The sequence below is a fragment of the Canis lupus genome, chromosome 4, assembly GCF_011100685.1.
Source record: "Canis lupus familiaris isolate Mischka breed German Shepherd chromosome 4, alternate assembly UU_Cfam_GSD_1.0, whole genome shotgun sequence".
NCBI classification, from domain to species: domain Eukaryota; kingdom Metazoa; phylum Chordata; class Mammalia; order Carnivora; family Canidae; genus Canis; species Canis lupus.
The window spans coordinates 27596546-27612964 of NC_049225.1; the positions used below are offsets into that span (position 1 = coordinate 27596546).

The 16419-nt window shown below is 42.6% G+C and overlaps 1 protein-coding gene across 1 annotated transcript in view; it reads right to left on the reverse strand.

Annotated features, from left to right (window-relative positions):
• The window catches only part of KCNMA1 (potassium calcium-activated channel subfamily M alpha 1), a 711483-nt gene that overhangs the window by 24958 nt on the left and 670106 nt on the right, over positions 1-16419 (reverse strand). Inside the window, 2 exon segments of the mRNA NM_001003300.2 lie at positions 8540-8670; positions 13391-13504. Of these exon segments, the coding sequence (NP_001003300.2) occupies positions 8540-8670; positions 13391-13504 (245 nt within the window).

A 16419-nucleotide genomic window follows, 5' to 3' on the forward strand; every position in this document is an offset into this window, starting at 1 on the left:
AAACACAATTAAAGGGCCTCCTAGAGAAAATGATAATCGGTGCCTGCTAGAGCTCATGAGATGGCATTTACAAACCCGTGAGGGCAGCACGAAGTGCTGGAGATAATCCAGCAATATGCACCAAGAGCTTTAAAAATGTTCATATTTGTTAAAAACCCGGTAAGTTTGCCTCGAGATCATAAATTGCTTCTTGTTCAAAAATTATGTAAAATAATGTTTAACACAGGGTTAGTTATTGTTACACACACAAAAAAATATTTTTTTAAAACAAAAAATTTTTAAAACGAAATGCCCCATAATAGGTAGATAACACTTAAACAGGTTCTGGAATATCTATAGGTTAGAACCGCATGAAGTCCTATGGAGGCACTGCAAATCATAATACCCAATAATATGACATGATTAATGCTCTGGATAAAATACTAAGTGTTAAAAGGAAAACAAACAAACAAACAAAAAAAAAAACAAGATCTAAAACTGGGTGATCCATGTTTATTTATCCATCTGGGAAGAAATATACCAAAATATTAAGCATGCTTCTCTCTGGGTATTAGAAATACGGTTCACTTAAATGTTTTTCTTTATACCCTTCTGTGTTTTCAAAATATCCCACACTGAATAACTTTCCTAATGAAAGCAGTCAGTGATTTTTAAACAAAGAACAGTCTAAGTTGTGCTTTGCAATGATGATTCTAGAAGGTCAGCATGAAAGGTTATTGTTTTGTCCAATTTGTTCCAATCTCAAGGATTTGACCTTAACATGTTTCCCCTTCTGTGTTGAAATCAGTCACCTTGTAACAGCACAGACTTTTTGATCAATCCGTCGCTGACATTTATTGAGCATTTACTAATCCCTAGGTCTTGGTTTGGCTTGAAATTATATCCTTTTAAAAGAGTGTGTCACTTTCAAAACTTCCCATCAACTGGTATAATTTCAGGATAGGTCACAGGGTTTCATGGGTGCCTGACCAACTCTGGAACCATTCACAACCCTGGACACAAATCTCCACCCCCTGACCTGTACCCTAGATCTCTCTCCTTGATTCTCCCATGGGGGCGTCAAGGAGCAGCACTGCAGGCAGCAACACCTGCAAGGACAGAGACTAGTGATGTCTGTCTGTCAGCAGAGCTCTCTTGTTCCCATTTTGCTGCCTCAATATTCAGCTGCAGAGAAGTAACTTTGGGCATTTCGTGGGGGTGTGTTCTGAGCTCGTACCAAGGTTTCTTTGTGATCTGAGGGACGCGGTGCAAAGACAATGCTTTTCTTTGAAAAAGGATAACTAGCTGGTCATAATGGAAGGCACGGATTTCTTCACGTGGTTGGGATATCACTCACAGAACATAAACTGATTGGCCTGCAGCTAAGCACAAATCCAGAACTTTCTGCATTGGAAGTGGCTGTTTCAGTACCCTGCGGCAAACAGATGATGGGCCCTCAATACCAGTTATAGCAGACAACTCCTATGGAGAATGTGCCAGCTAGAACAAACTTCTGTACAACTCACCTGACCCAGAGGACATAGTTCTTTTCTGGATTAACAGAAACACTAGAATCGAAGGCAGACACGCAAACTTCTGAAGGTAGTATTGTAATATGGAAGTGCGGTCTTTGGCCTCCTGAACTATGCATGTAGGTGAAGGAATATGGGAGTCCATCTTCCCACTACCAAGGTCGGGGTTCCACCCCTCATCAGGGAAGACCTTCTTTCAGATAGGACACCATGGCACCCCGGGTTATGTGCACTGACCTCAGAATTCAGCTAGCATGGTTTTAAATCCCGGATTTGCCATTAGACAGCTCTGACAATGGGAAAGTTGCCTGACTCTTCTCTGCCTCGAGTTCCTCATCCATGTAATGGGAACAAAAGAAAAACCCCAGTGCAAGCCGGCTTATAGGATGGTGTTAAATGAGATGCTCTGTGTAACGTCTAATGTGCAATAAATAATAAATGATAGCTGATAAAAATAAAAACCAGCTAGCAATGCAACCAATGCAGAAAACCCCCTCTCCCTATGTTTCGGTGTTCTCATCTCTCATATCAGAGAGCTGGCCCAGATCACATGCGTGGCCTCCTCGGCCTCGGAACCTTGACGTTTCTCAGATCCCATATGTAGACGGAGTAACAGGCATCGTGCAAGCTGAGAGATGGTGGGCAGAGGACCTGACAGCACAGGGAAATCTGAGCCCGCACTGCCACCTAGCCTGCTCTGAGGACGCCCCTCTGCGCCTGTGTTTCTAACTGGTGCATCTTCCTCTTTTTATTTTTTTAAAGTATAATTACCAGAGCTTATGTTTCACAGTTAATGCTGTCAAGCCTTTTAAACTAATTGGTCTTTTATAGAAAATTTAACTGAAAATTAACACATCTTTTAATAACATTGCCTTAACTTTAATGGCACTTTGCCTTTCGTTTATAATTGCTCTAAAATTGTCATTTTCCATGCCATAGCTGCCATTTTTTAGATTTGCTAGTTTTCATGGTGTAGATTTTTATTTTTAGTATTTTTCTTTCATGAGGGATGAGAACGACTTGATTTTTTTTTTTTTTTTCTTAATGCCAGATCTGCTTGGCCTGATGTGACAGCAGGGGAATGTTCTGGGTGCAACAGAGCACACTGCCATTTGCCACATGGACACTGGCGCTAGCTCATCTGCCTCGGGATGGCCCACGGCCCGTCTCTCACCTTGTGAGCAGGAGAAATGAGGCTCTCGAGTGTAGTGCAAGGAAGAGGGCCATGAGGAGTCATTTGTTTATATAACACGGCACTGGATTAGCCTGGGCTGACTACGAACTTGGTCTGCTCCATAACACCCTCCCGGGGTTTAGCCAAAATGCAAGTACAATTAAGAGAGTGAATCATGTGAGTCCATCTTCCAGATGGTCACATTCTTCAGTTACAACATAAGCCTCACTCATTTCTGGCAAACAGAGACTAGCTCTGATATTAGAGAATAGAATATAGAAACATATAATACACACATACGCATATATATGTACATGCATGTATAATAAATCTACTTCTTTGTAGTTACATTGGATCTGAAGAAGTATTTGCTGATTCTGTGAAAGATTTTCATATACCTCTGTCTTTACCCAGTTACCCTAACATGATATCATTCCCATTGACAGTGGGACCCAACTTTCCCAGACAGTGGAAAAGACATGCACTGGCTGCTAGTGAGCTGGGACTGAGACCAGTCCTAATTCATGGCCTAATTCATGTCCTAATTCATGGGCCAGTGCCATATTGTGTCTCCTATAAGTCCTTGCCTTTGTTATGAAATATTAATTCATTGAACATGCAAATATCCACCCTGGGCATTGGAGTAGTGAGCAAAGCAAAGACAGGCCTGGCACAAAATGGTCATATTGAAATTTCTTTGGGCTCCTGGGGGAATTCAGTGGTAGGGGTCCCAAAAAAGGTGGAGGGTCCAAAGAAAGTGGACATCATGTGCTCATCCTCCCAATTCAAAGGACAGGCACATGGCCAGAAGTCCAAGGGTGTTGTTGGAACATAGTCATGCAGGTTCACAAAATTAGAAGCAGGAGGCCTGCAAGTCGGGTTCAGTGGGATGGACAGGCGGCGACCAGTGGGGTGAGTGAAGCAGGCCTGGGAGAATTTAACAGGAAACAGTGTGGGCTCCAGTTAAAGGAAGCACAGCTCAGCTCTAGCCGATGGGTGCTTTGTGGGTATCTGGGAATCTGCTTTGTCACTCCAATCAAAATAAGCTGGAAATCCATATTCTAAGGGTAATCTTAAAAGTTTAAAATATCGGCAACAATTCTAGTTAAAAATGAAAAACTTTGGGAAATACAGAACTGTCTACAGGATGGGTGTTGCCTGCAATGTGCCATTTTGAGACTTCTATGAGAGACGCTTCATTAGAAGCCAGATATCAATCCAGGTGCTCATGCCAACATATCATGCTGTTTCTGTTCCTTTTTTCTCTTAAAACGAGTGCACTAGGATGGAGTGTGGGACAGAAAAATAATTCAAGAGTCAACTCAGTGATGGGTTTGTCCTTCCAGCAACACACACAGGAAGCAGAGGCCTTAGGAGGATCCTGGTGGTATCCAAAGGAAGATGCATGCATTTTCTAACCAAGACTAAAGTGTTTAGCCCCAGACCTAGAACTTGACAGTACATGGTCTTTGTACTCAGAATACTCACAGTGTGGACGATAGCTCTGCCCGTCTGACTGCTTCTTGCATGTCCCTCACCTATATCTACAACATTCCAACCACGATGGCCTTCAGCTACCTCCTCAGGCCCATCAAAGTCAGCTCAGCACCACTGTTTAGCTTTAGCCCTGATCTTGCATCTGCCGTGGAAAGCTGATCACCCTTACCCCCAGGTGCTCTCTCCTGATTTTTCAGTGTCAGTTTCCAGGTCTTCAGCTAAGACAACTTCACTCTGATCACTGTGGCTAACACACGTCTCCACACCCTCAAATCAGTTTTGCCCATTTGATATTATTCATTGACTACTACTGATAAGTAGCTGTCATTACTGATTTACATAATCATTTACATAATTATTGCCCATGAGAATGAAAGTTCCAACAGCATGAGGGCCAAGGTCTCCCTCTTTCTTCTTCACTGCTAAATCCCTGGCATTGAAAGAGTGCCTGGCATTCAGTTCAGTGCCCAAGGAAGGCAACGATCAATAATGATAAATACAATATCGAGCTTGTCATGTGTGAAGCACTGCACTAATCACTTTACAGCCTTAACTCATTTGAGGATCTTCGACAATTCTGTGAGGTAGGTACTATTATTATTCCAATTTTAAAGATGATAAAACTGAGGCACAGAGAAGTTAAGTGTATCCCGCCCATAAATGCTGGTTCTGGAATCTGCATCCGAGCAGTCTGGCTCATAGTTCATGACTTTTCTGCCTAGGGAGGGGCCAGATACAACTCAAACTGAGGCTGCAGGTGGGAGAAGGTAGTGGTGTGGAAGTCAAGTCCAACACTTGAGCACCAGTTTCAGCTCTAAATTCAGAGAGGCTTCCTTTCATCTTTTTCGTGTGTGTGTGTGTGTGTGTGTGTGTGTGTGTGTTGGTGGTGGCGGGGGGGCTGGGGGCAGGCTGGTACCTTTTGCTGAATACACTGCTTAGTTGTGAGCCTCTTCCTAGAGGCAGATACCCACAAGCATAATTATTCCCTCTGATCATGTGTCTCTGCTGTTGATTAGCAGGAGAAAGCCACGAGGCCATGTCTGCAACATCCCTATCTGTTTAGGAATGCCTATGACGAATCAAAACACTGTTCTTTTAACAAATGAAGCAGCAAGCAGCAGGAGTTGAGTTATGAAGGACAATATTCAGGGGACGGTTAGACACATGATTAAGTGGCAATTTTGGGGCTAGAAAAAGCAGATCATGGACATCTGAGGAAGTGTGTGTGCGAACGTCGAGACGTTGCTTGTAAGCAACTGTCTGAGATGGAAGCTTACCTCTGGCTCCCGCTGCTTGGAGGAGTCTCAATTTCTCAATTTACATTCCTGCCAACGTTTTCAGTTCCTTCTAGTTACTGCCTTGGTTTTTGACTAATCTCTTGTTGTTGTTGTCGTTGTTTTTCATAAATTAGGGTTGGGGTGGAATGCAAAGAAATCACAGGTAACATTTTTGTCTGAAGGCCCAGATTCGAGTGAGTCTGTTGAACCAGATCCAATTCAAGACCTCACTGTGGGGGTGGGCCTGGGTGGCTCAGTCGGTTAGGCTTTGGCTCAGGTCATGATTCCAGGGTCCTGGGATCGAGCCCCGCATGGAGCTCCCTGCTCAGGGAGCCTGCTTCTCCCTCTCCCTCTGCCTCTGTCCCTGCTTGTGCTCTCTCTCTCTTTCTAGAGAAAGGGGAGGAGAAAAAAAAAAGACCTCACTGTGGAACTTGCTCATCCCAGACAAGGAAAACCAGGCCTGGAATAATCGGATGGGCTTTTTGACTAATGATTTGAAAAGTCCCCATCAGCGCATCGGTTAAATATGTGTTGCTTCAGGTTTATTCACATTATTGTCCAAAAGATCAGACACTGTAGCTGAAGTGCCTCGCAGAGTTCTGGGCCCTCAATAAATGAAGCCGATGATGATTACAATGACAGTTACTAGATTCTCGATACTCTTTTTTTTTTCCCAGGCTGGAATTCAGAAGGAATGCTGCTGGCAGACCCGTGGCATCCATACATGCTTTTAGGCACTCTCTCCCAGACACTTCAGTTTGCATTTCAAAGGAGATTAGAGATGGCTTTTTAAAAATTTCAAACCAACCCACTTTGATTTCTCATCTGAGTTTCCAAAAACTGACTCTGTGGTGGGGCTACAGACAAATAGCTGTGCAGCTCAGATCCAGATGTGCCCCCCTAGCCCCACCCCATAGCCACCGAGTGCCCCTTCTGTTGTGTAGGGGTGAAGTTCTTTGCTGCTTAAAATCCATTTTAGCGGCTCATTGGTACGAAGGGCTGGCTTCATGGGTGTGTAGACTGTGGGGTCACCCACGGTCCATGCTCAAAGGGGCCCTCGCTTGGCTTAAAGCTCTGCACTCAACATTTTGAAATTCTTAATCATGTATGAAAAAGTGGCCTTGCTAATTCCTGCCTGGAATATCCTGAATGTCTGATACATAGAAACAAATTTTTATAAGTTTGGATTTTATAAAATGTTAACAGAGTATTTTGCAGCTCTTGGAAAAAAAAAAAAACACAGTTTAATCATCTTTTAGGGAAATCAGTCTTCTGTAATCTCTGTAATTCTGATCCTGTAGTTAAGATCAGAAGTAAAATGAAATTTCTAAAAGAGATGAATTAAAGAAATCCCTTTGAAACCGAAGACCAGTACAGACAGTTTGGCACTGTATGAGCACATCCTGTAGCTTCTATCATTCCTTCTGGCTTGCTTAAGGAGTTGGCCCAAACTGGGCCCAACATCACTAGCAGGTAGAGAATGGTTGGGCCCAGAACCATCAGGCCATCAGAATGAAATCCCAAATTCTGGAAAACCAGGAGTGCCTTGTCTAGTGACCTTTTTTTCTCCTTCTTGACTAGGCATCATGCAAAGGTATGGCATGATGCCTAGTAGTCAACCTTCATTCAGATGAATAGGGTTTCATAATTATTTTTACATCCATAATTCTAATTTTTTAAATAAGATATGCTTAGAGTTGGACCACATTCAGGAAAACAGAGTAACCTAAATTAGTCTTTAAAAGCTTTATGTTTTTTCTTTCCTCAAATAGAAGTTCTTCTGGGATTAGTTTTAATGAATAGAGAAGAATAATGCATAATTAGCATATCAGTTGTTTAACACATTCAGGAGAATAGCCTTCTTAAGCACTTTAAGATATGTATGTGTATAAAAACTCTCTGAGCTATGTTTATGGCTTTAATGTGTTCAATAAAACTTTTTCATGGATTCCTCAAAGGTCAGTTTTTATCCAGCTTATGTATGTATTTTCATAAGTGGTGAATTTGAGAATTCCAAAATAAAGAGGCTTTTCTCTATGATAAATAAAGACACTCAGTGGGAGCACCTCACAATCCCCACTTATAACCTACTCAAGTGTCTGCTTTTTGCCTTTTTTCAGTTCAAGATAGCTCGATGAACTAGTGCCTACTTTTAATTGTTATTCATTTTTGGTCTTAAAAGTGAAAAAAAAACAAAACAAAACAATGCCTTGTTTGTTTGGTACCTATCAAATTATAAAAGAAATTAATGATGCCTTTGATCCCTCAGATAACCCACTTTCCTCTCTTTACCACCACGTCATTCCTTCCCGGCAGCAGAGAACTGGCCAGGCCTGATCCTCATGCATGGTCCTCTCCCAGGACTTATATTTCAGTGACCTGGCTATGACGTAAGAGTCACCCTTCACATTTTGTCCTCTTCCATCTTCTGCTTATATTTATCTATCCCCAAGTCCTATCAGTCTTCCTGACCAACACTACTTAGATGCTCCCATCTCCCTCTAGCCCTGCTAACCCTATCCTCATCCAAACTTTAGTAGCCTCAGACTTCCTGCTGCCATCTTGCCTCCAGAGCCATCCTCCACACACCAGCCAAGATGATCCTCTTAAAGCATACACCTGATCACATGACTTGCCAGCTTAAAACCATCCTTCAATGCCTCCTCATTGATCTTAAAAAAATGAAGCCATGAAAATGGGTTTCTTGGTCGTATAGGTCCAACCTTGCCTCATCCTCTCCTCTCCCTTTCTCACTATGGCCCAACTACAAAGTCTTTCTTTGGCCTCCTTAAGATGGTCAGTTTCCTTCACCACCAGGCCTTTGCATTTGCTTTCCTTCTTTGGGGGTAGGGGTGGGGTTACTCTTCCTCATAAAATCTCCCCTCTTCCTTTTCTTCCTCACAATTTCAAGAATTCATAATCCAACTTTTATTTGCACAAGAGTCTGACTAATGTTGGTATCTGCTTCTAGATTGCAAGCTCTGTGTGGTCATGCTCTTCCCTAGAGTTCATGCTCTAGTCTTGGACCACCGATGTTGGGGGTTGGAGGTGCTCTACTCCCACATCCCGCACCCACTCACCGCACTCATAAGCGAGTCCAGGACACTGACTGCAAATGCTGTCCCACATGCAAATGGCTGCGTGAGGTACAGTTCTGTGTCGGGGTCGTCATCATCGTCTTGGTCCAAAAACTGAACATTAGTATCATTCACTAGAAAAAGTGTAAAATGAGAATTAGCTCAAAAGACCACATACAAACAGTGAAGCCAGAGAAAGAGCAGGCCACTGGCTTAGCAACACTGAAGTCACTGAAAAGGAAAGAAAAGCATGGGAGAAGCTGTAGATGAATCTTGGGGGTGGGAGCCAGTGGACTCAATGGACTGCTCCTATGTGATTGTTCAAGCTTCCCAGGCCCAGAGAGCAATGAGTTCAAGCAGCCTTGCTCCATGGCAGACCTACTGGAGAACTGCTGGACAGTGCTGGTCAGTCCTTTGGTATAGTTTTAGAATCATGACCAAAAAACACCCTGAGGTGTTTTTCGGTAGCCAAGTCCTTTGAGACATGGACACATCTCAAGGATGAGTAGCCATGAGTAGCCATGCTGGGATGCTAAGTTTAGGCACAGGAAAAGAAAGCGACTTATTAAGACCGAAGAGCAGTAGACTAGGAGCACAGCAAAGGAGCATAGCAGGGAATTCACCTGTAGGCTGGACCTACAGGCTGCCCGGGGTTGGCTTGGGTAGGGCCTCGTGTCCCTAGCCTTGAATCCAGGCCCACGCTGACAGGTCCTGTTTGATAGAACAGTGACCCCAGGTGGGATGGATCCTGGCTGTCTCTGGCTGCTTGCTGACAAGGACTTGCTGTGCATTCCGAGTTGCATGGGGGACGCCCACGTTCTCCCTTTCCCCTTCTAAACAGCTCAATCTTTTATGTGCTGCAGCTCAAGTAGAAGGAGCATTTGATGCTGTAGTTCATTTCTATCTGAGGATTCCTCAAGGACTCCTCCGGCGGGCATGTGCAGACTGATTGGCTGTGTCACTGAGATGTCTTTAACTTATTAAAAATTAAATGACAAATTAATTTCCATTCCCATCTTGGCTTCAGAAATTATCAGTTTTGCAGAGCAAGTAATAGAAAAGAAAGTGTGTGGTGGGGGAGGAGATGAGTGCTCGCGATTTCTGGAATAATTATGGTGCTTTTAGGAAAAGAATAGATGAGGTTTCCTTTTTCTGATTCCTTTTTAAATGTATCAGGAGTGAATTCTCTTTCCTAGAGTTATTGTTTTAATTTTTTTTCCTGAAAGTAACTTTTTGGATAACTTTTTTCCCAACTTTTGGTTGTTTATTGTATAAAGCAGAATAAATGATAATAGGATAAAAGGCAAGGCATGGAATTAGTTCTAAATGACACCATCTTGTTTCCCCAGAGAAAAAATTTAATGGGGGAACATCTTTGCCTCAGCAACACTTGAATCACAGCTGGTGGGTAAAAGTGCAAAATGTGGGATCTGACAAGTAAGCTTTGAATCTAGGCTGTGTACAAACTCTGTACAGGCAATGCATCTCGTCATTCTGCACCTTAGCTCCTCTCTCTGTAAAATGGGAGAAATAATAGCAGCTCTCACAAGACTGTCAGGAAGCTCCTACGAGACTGTGCTTGGAGTGTGGCCCAGGGCCTTGGCAAGTGTAAGCTGCTCTCAGGATTGCCTTTCTGATTAAATGATCTGTCTACCCTACTACATTATGAAACTTCCCAGCTTCCTTCCGCCTCTCTCAGAAGCAAGGCTCTTGCTTGCTCAGGGACTCTATAGAGTCAAATGGTACCTCCATTTACCCAAAAGTATGTTGGATGCCACAGTTTAGGCTTCCTGCTTGGTGAATCAGAAAATATGAACTCTGGACAATACACAGAGGAGCATGGTTTTAATTACTTAGGCTAGCCAAGGATGGCGTGTGCATTGACACTCCGAAAGGTATAGCGTTGGTTACCCCTTCTCAAGACCACCGGGAAGGGCTGGTGGTAGACTTGGAGGGGAAGTGGCCACAAGGAGGGAGAGATGACACGACTGTCAGTGAGCCAGGCATTTCAGTCATTGGGAAGGCACCCCAAGGCAGGAACCAGGGGGCCAGTGAAAATCCTGTGTATTGTTCTGGGAGAGTCTCAGAGGGAGAACAGACAGTGTTACCCAAAGCCTGTATGTATCACAGAGCAGTCATTATGTGGATGCTAACAGGTGATTTTTAAATCCTTCTCCCCAAATGTTTTATGGTCATAGATGACTAGAAACCAGGTTAAGTAGGGCTTTAAGCAAATATCCTTCTTGGGGAACTTCTAGAAGCCTCTGACCCTCTAACATCAATTGAAACTCTCCAACGGGATGAAGACTGGAATATACCACACAGTTTTAAAAACCTGGTATCCTCTGCTTTTTAGAAGGCATTTTAATGGCTTGGCATAATGCAGAACACATCTCAGAACATGTAGGTAAATAGTAAATATTTGTGGGATGCAGGGAGGCGAAGTGGTCGGACGATGACGGCTTGCCAAAGGTGGTATGACCACCAGGAAAATAGGGCTTAATGCAGAAAGTAAGGGTGAGGTGAACACATGGAAGGTTCTCTGAGCTCACAGAAGAAATCTCGTGAGGGACAAAGGCTTCAGGGGATTCGGTTTTGCTAACTGAATGCCTGAATTGTTGCCTCAGATTTGGGGCACAAGCCTTCTCTTTTCTCTTCTCCTAATCACAAATCGAGATATCCTGGTTAGTTGGCAGCACATGAACTCCAAACAGAAAAACAAATTCCTGGCAGTAATGATTTTGAAATGCCTCTGAAGGTTTCTGAGATGGAGATATTTGGATGAATTTTCCAACCAGTGGTCTGGGCTGCATGAGCTCCCTGCGCCTCATACAACCCTAAGGTCCTGAAAAGAGCAATCCAGAAACCTAGGCTTTTAGCCAACTTCTCTAAACATGAAAAAGACACCTCTCCTACTGTTGGAAACAGAAAATAGTGCAATACTCCTTGACCTGAGTGAATTTGTCCTGATAAATAGCTATGTCTACAATAATGCAGTGCCGAATGGTGGACAATTTATTCCTTAGTTTCTAGACACCTCACAAGCAAGATTACTGTGTTAAAAGCCTGTTCTCTTATTTTGAAATATATTTTGGGGCCAAGAGAATGGCATGTTCGTTTCATTTGTGAGTCATTCGAAGGCAGGTGCTCCCCACCTCTCTATCCACCCCTCTGCAGAACAGCACTTTTGCTGTCTCTATTTAGAAGATCAATCCCCAGTTCTGAGACCTGCTGCTGATGGGTGCCTTTTACAGAGTTATTAACCAAGTCACGGGGAAGTGTGGAGGGCCTGACAAATGTAGTCATGACCAGAACCTTTCATCTTCCTGGTGAGTCCACTCTGAATCTCTGTGAGGCTCTGGGACAGCCGGGTGGGGGTCAGAGTGCAGGGCTGTGCCTCAGTGGCTGCTAACCTCATCTTTGGCACCCTTCTTGAAATCTGGCTTTTGTAGGAAAAGATCCCATAGGATCTGGCTGCTTTTATGGCTTCAGAACCAGAGCCTCTGAGAAGGGGGGGAAAAGGCAAATAAAGTCAGAATAAAGGAAAATAAACAGCTGGAGGAAAGGCTCCGTCTTAGGTTTCTTATCTTAAAATTTTTATATTTCTCCTTTGACTTCTCTGAGAGCTGTGAAGACATGTCAGTCAAACTGACAGTGTGTTGGAAAAGGAATATAAGGGAGAAGGCGGGAGAGCAGGGGGACACATGGAAAGGAGGGGGAAAAAAAGGCCCAGGCCAAAGAAAATGAATTAGAGCAAAGATGCTTTGGAAACAACTGCCAGGTCAGATGGGTGTGATCAAAGGTTTACTGATGCTGTGTGGGGAAAAAAATCATTAAAAAAGGCCAGAACAAGACAGTCGATTCCAACCAGAGCCACAAATAAAACACATTCAAAGCAGTGCCATGGGGTAGTCTTTCTATTACAGCCCGTGAAATAAAAAACAAGCCGATGATAGTTGGAAACACCAACAACAGAACAAAAGGAGATACTGATGTGAAGGAAAACAGTGCTTCTTACCCAGTTCAGTTATCATTAGAATGTGCGTCCCACTGTTTTTTTCCTGATTGACTGATACCAAAGGCAACTTGCCAGGTTTAGCTAATTGGATACAGCATTTAAGGGTTGGGGAAAGGGAGTGGAGGAAAGTACAGAAAAAGAAGAGCGTGAGGGAATAACAGAGAACACATTGTAAGGTAAGGGGACCCAGCACCAGAGATGGTTAGTATTGTCTTGGGGTTTAGGGAAGAGACCACTCAGCAGCTTTGCAAATTCACAAATAGTAGAAGGAGTGCCATGGCCGGGTTAAAAGTTGGGTTCCACTGGCTGGTAATCATGGCCCTTCAAAAACCATCATATTTTAGGTCAGAATAGCATTCGCTGAAAATGACCTTTAGCTGAGAAGTTCAGCTAGGATGGATTAAATGCCCATTGCCCATTCTCAGAATGGGTCTGGCTTAGACCTGAGGCTTTGTACCTCAGTGGAGGGCTCTGATTGCAAGAGCTGTCTGGAGGTGCTTCCAACGTAAATCACCAGAAGAGTCCATGGATTATGCCTTTCCTCCTTTCCTCCCGCTTCCTTAATTTATGCCCCAATCTCAAATCCATCATCTCAAGCTCCTTTGAGAACAGTTACCAGCATGAAGGAAACTGTCTATTCATGTCAAAGGAAAGATAGATCAGTTTTCCTTTTGGTAATCTGTCATACTACTACCCATACTTCTCTCCACCTCCACCCAAACCAACCCTACTAGAGCCGACTATGCTGAAAGAACTAAGAAACAGGGTAACCTCATATCCTACATGGTTGGAAGAGAGGACAACGAAATCTTCCCAAAGCTGACATTCATCCCTACCTAGTTCAGTAATGATGGGGATGTTGACTCCAGTTGTGATGGATGGCTGGCGTAACATCCCGTGCACTGGGCTGTTATCTGGAGAGGATCTGTCCATTCCTGGAGGTGTAAACCCTAGTACAAAAGAAAGAGAGAAGGGAGAAAAGTCAGAGACATGGAGAGCTTGGGAATAACATAATATACATACACACTCAAAGAAAGAGTTGTTTATGCATTATTTACAGATCAATAATTAGCACTCCCAGGATAAACTCTGTGTTGCTTTTGTGAATGACAAAGTAAGAGGCCAGGATAAATAATTCTAACCTGCCTTGATAGCTCCCTAAAAATGAGTCTCTGCATCAATTATTGATTTTGCTCATAGATTTTTTTGTTCCCCTCACCTTCCAGGCAGACAACAGGATTGTACCTCCGTGCCTCCATGTGGCATAGGAAATGCTTTGGCCCATGAAAAGTGAACAGAACAGTGTATTCCACTGCTTCTGGTACAAATATTTGACTTTCTGCTTCTCCTCCCAGACTGTGGCAACCATGAGAACATGAGTTACTATGGAGACGAAGGCTGGACAGCAGCCTTGTACAGTAACCCAGACCACAAAGCATTCTGAGTGAGTGAAGAGGTGATCTGTGCTGCTTTAAGACACTGGGGATTGCTTTGTTGTCGCCACAGCATAGCCTAACCTATCCTGACTATTACCATAAACCAATTGATTACTTCTTCTCTTGTCAGTGGGTGACTCAAGCCAGGGGTTTTGACAGATTCTGGCCAAAGGGAAGTGGGAGAAAGTTTGCTTGGAGACTTTTAGGAAGTGTTTCCTTGCTCTTAAAAAGAATCACATACGAAGAGATTTCTCTAATTCACTGGACATTGCTCTTGCACCTGTAGTGCCTGGAACTGTGGTAGCATCTTGCAACTACAGTGGCACCAGCTGAGACAAAGCCAGGTTAATGAGACTGGCTCAACTGAATACTGGAAAGACTTAATGATAGAAAGAACTATCCTTGAGAAGTGTCTGGGTTGCTCAGTCTTTTGAACATGCGGGTTTTGATTTTGGCCATGATCTCAGGGTCATGGGATCGAGCCTGCTTGATTCTCTCTCTTCCTCTTCCCCTCCTCTGCACTCTCTCTCTCTCTCTTTCTTTCTCTCCCTCTCTCTCCCTCTCAAAAAATAAGTAAATAAATAGATAAACAAATAAATAAAATAAAAGGAACTATCGTTGAGTTACTGAATTAGCCAGCCATAGAACCAAAACCAACTACCAACTAACCATTTCTCACTACATGAGATTTTATATACAGTATATACAAATAAGATTATAATATACAATATGATAATTATGTATATTTTACATATAATGATTATATATAATATATAAATATATATATATATATATATATATATATATATATATATATTTCTTATGGTAAAAACTCCTGAGGTTGGTTAGATTGGTTTTGTATACATACACACACTATATGTACACACACACACACACACACACAATTTTATATATACTCTTCCACACACAGGTTTGAACTATGCAAGTCACCTTATAAGCGAATTTTTTTTTGATAACTACAATGCAGTCCTTTCCTTATGATTTTCTAAATAACATTTTCTTCTCTCTACCTTACTGCATTGTAAGAATATAGTGTGCATTGTAAGAATACACACAACATACCAAATGTAGGCTTCATGACTGTTTATCAGTAGGGATTCCAGTCAACAGAAAGCCATCAGTAGTTAAGTTTTGGGAGACTCAAAAGTTATACATGGATTTTCAACTGTGCAGTGGGGGGTTGGCATCCCTCAACTCCTCCATTGTTCAAGGGCCAACTGTACATATTTTTCCTTTTGTGTAATCCCAAATGAAGAGTTTTGTTTTCTTTTCACATGCAGCTGACGTCATCCTGACTGCTGCATATGCCCCCTGCTTGTAGGGGTCCTAAAGCCCCCCCAGTGTGCCTAACACAGACCTCACATGGTAAACATGGGCATAGTAAATTGGAAAGTAGCTTACTTGGTTTCTGATTTTTGCCATTTGGGTGTTTCAGACCCAAATCCCAGCATATATTAGAACAAACTTGGCCTAACTATAACCTCAAGGCTGAATGGCTGCTTCTTTGAGGATGTGCATAGAAATCTATAAACATGAGACATTTATTGACCTCATATATTCATTTGGTGAAAATTAATTGTATCAAGTCAAGCACATGGCAAGGTCTACCATCAAATCTGATGGTTGCAAGACCCAATTTGCTCCTGACCCTAGAGGAGAGGCAGATAGAAGTTCACATTCACTTGGTTTCTCTTCTTTGCCCTTGGGGGATTGGCTACATGGGTTTATCAGTGAATTAAGGGCTTACCGATATAAAGTCACTTGCTAAATCTCCAAGGACAAAATTCCAAATAGACTGTGTGGCCAGATTCCTGACTTACTCTCCAGTAATGTGGCAATGTTGGATTGATTCTGGTTTATGGTATGTGTGAAGCTCTATCTATAAGGAATGAAATGACAGGTGCTTAATAATTGCTTGTTTTTTTGGAGGTGCATAATGCATGAAATGCCAGCAAAATATAAAAGGGTTTTCCTATTTTCTGCTCTCCTATGTATAAATTTCATACTACTGAATGCCATACTTTCAGAAAGAAAAGTTTTATTTACTATTCATTCTCTGATTGCACTTAATTTTATTCTTTGTGTTGATACACTGTGAATAGGGTAAGTAATTTCGAGTGACAGTGTAATGTCCATCTTTCTAAACTTTGGAATGTCTATTTTTCAGCCAACCACATAACCAAGAACATGCATTTTAAATGCTAGCTGTTTTCTTCCCCAGAATAGCGAAGGGGAAAACTAAACTGTTTTCATCAGAAGTTTCATTCAAAAGCATGAAAAACTGCAAGTGACAGCTGTGCAGATTCAGTGGAGGTGACGTTTTTGAATTTCTTCAACTTGACAAGTAAACACCTTAAATCGGTAATGCTATATGCATAATACATGGCCTGTATTTTGACATCCATCAT